At 42.2% G+C, this 6,966-nt stretch overlaps 1 protein-coding gene across 1 annotated transcript; it reads left to right on the top strand.

The window, feature by feature from the left end:
* The first annotated feature begins 346 nt into the window (after window positions 1–346).
* On the top strand, window positions 347–6,302 carry LOC144702531 (pentatricopeptide repeat-containing protein At4g16470-like). Its single transcript, XM_078574581.1, has 5 exons — window positions 347–1,757; window positions 4,766–5,026; window positions 5,123–5,267; window positions 5,653–5,774; window positions 5,861–6,302. The coding sequence occupies exons 1-5, from the start codon at window positions 424–426 to the stop codon at window positions 6,135–6,137; spliced, it is 2,139 nt and encodes a 712-aa protein (XP_078430707.1). The 5' UTR covers window positions 347–423; the 3' UTR covers window positions 6,138–6,302.
* Window positions 6,303–6,966: the final 664 nt, after the last annotated feature.

The following is a 6,966-nucleotide window of genomic DNA, read 5'->3' as shown; positions in this document are numbered from 1 at the left end:
TGTAAAGTTGAGTAAATAATTTTTTAAGCTGGAATATATTTAACTATATTGTCTGACATTAAATTCATATAGACTTTATTTTGATGTCAAAATATATTATAATTTGTGATCAGAATTATTTAGTTGATTTAACTCACTCAAATGGCGAAATATTTGACTACACTTCTTCAGGCTCTACAGGATTAAACAGAAAAGTTTGATAGTCTCTCAAGGAAATATGGAATCGAGAAGCCCATGGTGTATTTCAGAAATTGCTGCGCAATCCTAATATATGTCCAATTTACTCTGGCTTGTAAAGGCTCGCTCTTAAATCTCTCAGTCAGAAATAGACAAATTCATCCTTTGCCACTTGCCAGTTGCCACTGACTCAACACACCTCTTCATTAGACTGATCGCTCTTCTTCAGAACTCTTCAAATCGTTCATGCGGTTATTCTGCCGAAGATCCCTCCAATCTCCTCATCTGCCAGACCGAGACCTGAAGAGCCTCTGCCATTCTGGAAATCTACCGTCGGCACTCAATCTCCTCACTTCTCGAGGTTCCTGCGCCAGCGAAAGGACCTACAGGCTCCTCTTGCAGGAATCAATACACAGAAAAGATTACAAGTCCGGGAGAAGGATTCATTCCAACATGATCATCGCCGGAGTCCAAGTCTCCTCCTTTCTACAGACCAAACTGCTCATCCTCTACGCGAAAGACGGCGATCTGCTCTCTGCCCACAGGCTGTTCGACAGAATGGAGAACAAGAGTTTAATCGCCTGGAACGCCATGATTTCCGGGTACGTGCGAAGCGGCCAAGAGCAAGGAGCCCTGGACGTCTTCTTCCTCATGCGGGTCTCCGGCCAAATCCCAGACCAGTTTTCCTTCTCCGCCGCTCTCCGAGCTTGCGCCAGGAGAGCAACTCTCCACAGCGGGAAGAAGATACACGGAATAATGGCTAAGTCCCCGACGACAGCGGCCAACGTGGTGGTCTGCAGCGCGCTGGTAGACATGTACTTCAAGTGCAGCGAGCTCGCCGACGGCCGTCTCGCCTTCGAGACTTCGCCGGAGAGAAACGTAGTGACATGGACAGCGCTGATCTCGGGCTACAGCAGTCACTTTGGCGATGTTTTGGAGGTCCTCCGGAGAATGGCGACGGAAGGAGTCCGACCCAATTACGTCACCTTCTTGGCTGTTCTCTCGGCATGCAGCAGAAGAGGGCTGGTCGAGGAAGGGGGCGAAGTTTTCAACGCTATGTGGAGAGATTACAGGGTTCGGCCAAGGGGGGAGCACTACGCTGCCATGGTCGACCTTCTGGGGAGGTCTGGGAGGTTGAAGGAGGCTTACGAGGTGGCGGAGAAGGCGCCGTTTGAGGGGCACGCGGCGATTTGGGGGGCGTTGATTGGCGCATGCAGGCTGCATGGGGACGCTGGGCTGGCGGAGGTCGCGGCGAGGAGATTGTTTGAGGTGATGCCGGAGAATTTGGGGAAGTACGTGGTGGTTTCGAACTTGTACGCCGGTCTGGGAAGGTGGGAGGAGGTGGAGGGCTTGCATGGGCTGGTTAAGAGGTTGCCATGGAAGAAGCCTTCCGGGGAGAGCTCCGTGGAGATCGGAGGGACGGTCCATAGCTTCTGCGCTGGGAAGAAGCTGCACGATGAAATTCGCGGGCTAGATATCGTCGTCAAAACGCTAGACGCCCTCTCTCGGGAAGATTGCTCGATGTTAAGCGCACTTCGCCGGTGTAACCAGCCCTGGAGAGAGAAGAGTGGTGTAGATCGGTAGGGTGAAAGAAATGGAGATTTGTAGGTAGAGAGTGGAAGAGAGACAGAGTAACTGATGATTCTTATTCAGAAGAGCTTTGTCCATATTAGAGAGAAGGTTCATAATTATAGGGTAAAATGGAGAGGGATTAAGAGGGAGTAGACAGAGAGCGAGAGTAATTGATGATGTTATTCAGTAGAACTTTGTTCATGCTGTAGGAAAAAACGGCGAGGCCCATTGACGAAAGCCGTTCCGTCTAAATGGGATGGTTTCTACTGGTTGATTCCAATAATAGAGAAGACTGTGATTGAGTGGGAGTTAGCTTAAATCCTATTGGTTCCGCAAAGGGTTTGTGTTGCATTGATTGAGTCAGAATTATTTAAATTCTATTGGCTGGCTTATTTTTATCTCTATAAGTAGGAGGGGTATGTGGCTGCTATCAATTGGATGTTAGTAATTTATTTTCCTATTGGTCAGATCCCTGTGTCACGTTTAGGTTGTCAGGGTCAAACCCAACCAGGATTGTGGACCCAAGCATAGCTCTCTTAGTCTGACCAATTGAGCTCCATTACCAAAGGAAACTATGCACATAATTTGAGGGGAATAAGCTGCACCATGAGAATGACAGAGCAGAGCTTGTCATCAAAGTGTGAGATGCTCTCTTGCCAGAGGACAGCATGTGAATCAATGACTATTAACGTTATAATAGACAAATATTAATTATAAATAAATACATTTTTCGGTGGCTTTGAAAGTGTGGGTGATGGTTGACGGCGATCAAGGTGAGTGGAGTGGACTGGAGTGGATGACAGAGATACAATGATGGTTGATACACATCAACCAATGACAGAGCGGGACTGAGTAAATTCGCTGGTGAGATGAAGATGGAGGCAGATATGTTCTGGCAAGCACGGACTTTGATGTGGTCTTTGTGATAGCAGAAATCTTGGTTGTCAACAATGATAACCTACAAAATAAAATGAAGACACAAGGCAGGAAAAAGAGAAAGATCTCAGTAAACTCGTTGTCCGGTGCTAAACGGGCCATGTGGTTCCTTTTCTTCATACCTCTTGATATGGATGTGACTTCTTCAGTCCATTCCTCTAGGAGTACAAGAATGGACCGAAGTGAGATTTTGAATTAGCAAATCATTCTGATAGTTGTAATTAAGAAAAATCCAAAGGTCATTTTTTTACAGGGATGGTGGATTAGAGTTATAGGTCCAAGATGGTTAAAAGCTAAAGGAGAGAAATATTGAAATACCCCCAAAATTTCAGGGCAAAAGTGCTGAATCATTAGATACCGTCATTTCAATTTGGAGAAATTTGAGCCCCTAGAGTTTCTCTCAACTCCATTTTTCTATATACTCTTATGTGTGTAGCAGATTTTTGGGATGACACACACTTCTAGGAGTGAAAATTTTGAAAAATACATTGAAAAAATTTAACTAAATTTATATTTTTTACCTGAGTTACATTTTCCTATGGAAATTAACATTTCAAAGTTCCATAAACATACAACGAAATCCAAAAAAATAAGAATATCATTTTTAAAATATACTCAATCCCTTAAAATATTTAAATAAATCGAAAGCAATAATTTTTTGCTTGTAAATTTATTTAGTATCTAAATTGCCTAGTCATTTATCTGTGAATCACAAATCCACGATGCATGATCACTTTGGAAAGCACACCAAAAAAACTTCAACTGATGAAATATAGTACTTGAAGGAGGACTTTATTTCACTAAATAATTTTTGATTGATGTAAAGAAATTGGTCTCTTTGCTTTTCCAAACTTGTTGATTTAACAAGAGACTATCTCGTTGTTGGATGATTACATACTTTTGTCAACCTATTTTCTAATTTTGAGAGGGAGGAAGAGATGAGAGGTATATATATATAGAGTGACTGCAAACCAAATCAAGTGGAGGCTTGATTAATATCTTATGTTGAGTGTCTACAACCCAAATGTTATTAATTTTTTGGGTTTCACAAGTGACTTTATTTGTTATTTTCATCATTGTTGAACAATTAATTACTTTTGTTGTCCTATTTTCGAATTTTGATAGGGAGAAAGAGATGCAAGATATTAATTTGTGTGAGTGGAAAACAGATTAGCATGCCTCCTTTTGAGATTAATTTATAATTACTGGTAAGTTAGTTATTAAGTAAGTTAAATTAATAATATAAATTGTTAATACCTCCTGACCTATAGATATATATCAATGTTTTTTTCATTTTTTATGTCCAATTACACAGGTCAACACAATCTATCAACCTGGTATATGTGCACTTTGTCCTATGCATTCTGCCTAGGGTCTACACGAGCTTTGCACGGCACAGCCCATGCATGACCATGGTAGCTCATGCACTTGCATAGGCCTTTGCACAAAATGTGTATACGTCCTGCAAAGTCTATTTGAAATTAAAATGGCAGTAGAGGGGTCTGCTCCACTACAAACTCTTTGACCCGTGACTCGTACGCAACCCCATTCTAGCTGGGGACAGAGGCCAACCCCCAACTTTGCAGTTTTTCGGTGATCAACACATAAATAGTAGGTCAATGTAATAAATACTTTATGCATACATCAATATCAACCTCAATCCGGATATGGGTACTATACCAACCGATATCCGATATCAGGAGATCAACTATGGTGGATGTCGCCTTTATCCCTCCCAGTTGCCCCAATCCAAGATCAGGCACTCGACATCATCTTCCAGGAAGAACAAATACTGCTATCAGCAGTCATCTGTTCTGACCTCAGAACAAAACTGCTGACTCTCTCAAAGATGACATGCCAAATCAAGGTTTTTCCAAAGTTACAAACCTCCTTTTACATAAAACATTACTTTCCAGTAAAGTAATATCTTTGTATCCCTTTTGACAGTGTCTGCCTAGAACCCTAAACCCAGCTCCTTCGTCCTCACGCGGAGCCTTCGAATTTCTAGTCTTCCCCTTCAAGGAACGGGGATTCCTCAAATCGGGTGGTGGGATTCTTGATTGCGTGGTATCCACACATAAATGCAGCCTATCTCCAAGATGAGGCCGTCAGCCGCCATTGATTTCTCCTCGCGTTGGGTCCGCAGTGGCCATTCTTTCCCCTTCCGCTGCAGCCGTCGTCGGAGTTTCTCCAGCTCTACTGTCTCGCTTCAGGTCCGTGGTTCAATGACGGACGATACCCTTCCGCCATCTGGGCAGATTCACGTCATCTGTGGGCCGATGTTTGCGGGAAAGACGACGGCACTCCTCCGCCGGCTTCAAGCAGAAAGCGGGGGTGGAAGGTATTTCTTGGTCGAAATGCGGAACTTCAATTTGTGGCCGTTTGATTAGAATTTTGAGGTTTTTATCGTTGTTTAGGCTTGAATTTTGGGTTGTAGGAGTGTAGCTGTTGTGAAATCTGATAAGGATAATCGTTACGGGATTGACGCTGTTGTGACACATGATGGGATGAAGATGCCTTGCTGGGCCTCGCCTGATCTTTCGACCTTTAGGGCGACCCTTGGAGCTGAGGTGTATGATAAGGTTATTAGCTCTCGTTTGAAGATCACATCGTTCATTACATTTGTTTTTTCCCTCCGTAAATTCTTGTCTTTCATCGTGGGTTCCGATTATTTTGTTGGAGACGTGCAGAGAAGGAAGAGAACTCTAAGAAACAGACTATAAATTCAATTGTCTCAATGCAACATATCTTTTTCTTGAGGATATCCTTGGTCTTATTTTTCTCGGAATAAGATAATTTTGCAGTTTTTGTGGTCATTTTCAAATAATTTCTCGCTCAACAGGATCCGTGAGTATGATAACATGTAGGCAATGATCAAATATTGTTTCTATAACATTTTCCGGCAGAAAGGTTAAAGAGCTTCCATAATTCGTTCTCTGATGCAAAAAATTAGTGCGACTTTTTCAGGTTGACGTGATTGGAATCGATGAAGCTCAATTTTTCAAGGACCTTAAAGATTTCTGCTCGAAAGCAGCTGATCATGATGGAAAGATTGTGATCGTTGCAGGTTTAGATGGAGATTATCGAAGGTATGGTGAACCCTCCATATCAGTGTATGTCTGAAAAATTAAAGCTGAAATTGTCGCCGATTGAAACTGAAACGATATGTTTTCAGACGTAGCTTTGGTTCTGTACTTGATATCATTCCCATAGCCGATACGGTGACCAAGTTGACCGCCCGGTGTGAGCTCTGCGGCAAGAAGGCCTTCTTCACCCTCAGGAAGACGGATGAGCGGCAGACTGAATTGGTTGGGGGAGCAGATGTCTACATGCCGGTTTGTCGGCACCACTATGTGAGTGGGCAGGTTGTCATTGAAGCGGCAAGGCTTGTGTTGGAATCTCAGAAGACCCACTCTGATCCCTTGATCACAGCTGCCCATTACTCGGTATAGGATTCTTTCAACAGCATTCTGTTTCTGGCATTAGAAATTTATCATGCTGCAGAAATTCTTGTGTTTTGATGGCCTAGCAGATGGAGGTAAGACCCTTGTGCTGGTAACCTATTATCTGTAAATAGATTTCTCTTACAAAGCCAAGGCTATGCTATATTTTCCCACTGTCCCTGTCCCTCTATTTCTCTTCTTTCTCCTACATTAACCTTTTCATTTGGTCTGTACCAATTGTTTTAGTGCTTACTTACATATTGGCTATTCTTTGACCATTAGCAAGATGCCTGCTACCATGTTTTTAACACTGCAATTGACTGTAATCCACTCAGATATCTATAGTTAACTACCCTTCCGCGCTGCAATATGTGAATGTTAAACTTTGTTATGTTCGAATTTTCCATGTTGTGTATTGCATAAATCAAATAATACTGGATTATTCTCGTAGGGTCTTTTTAAATTTTACTCCAGAGATCCTTGAGCATGCGTATGCTACCAAAGAATGAATTTACAGATGATTAGCTGGCGAAGTCTCCTTTTATAGTTTTTTTTCGTAGCCTTTAATCTAGTTTCTTGTCTTAGAGTCTAGTTGCGAGCCGTTACATTTTAAAAACGTGAAGCTGGCATGGATCATTCTATCAGTTGGCGGCTTTTATTGAAAAGTATAAATTTAAAATCATTATTTTGTACAAGTTTAAAAGAAACAGCACAATTGGTGTTTGATTGACATTGGTAAAATCATTGATGAATAGCTATTAGATTGAATCGCTTAGATTTGACGGAGAAAGCTCAGAAAATTTATCAAGATAGTCTGACTTATGAACGAAAAATATCA

This window comes from Wolffia australiana, chromosome 4 (genome assembly GCF_029677425.1).
Source record: "Wolffia australiana isolate 7733 chromosome 4, ASM2967742v1".
Lineage (NCBI taxonomy): Eukaryota > Viridiplantae > Streptophyta > Magnoliopsida > Alismatales > Araceae > Wolffia > Wolffia australiana.
Note: the sequence above shows the minus strand (reverse complement) of the source record. Positions and strands in the feature narration are given on the sequence as shown.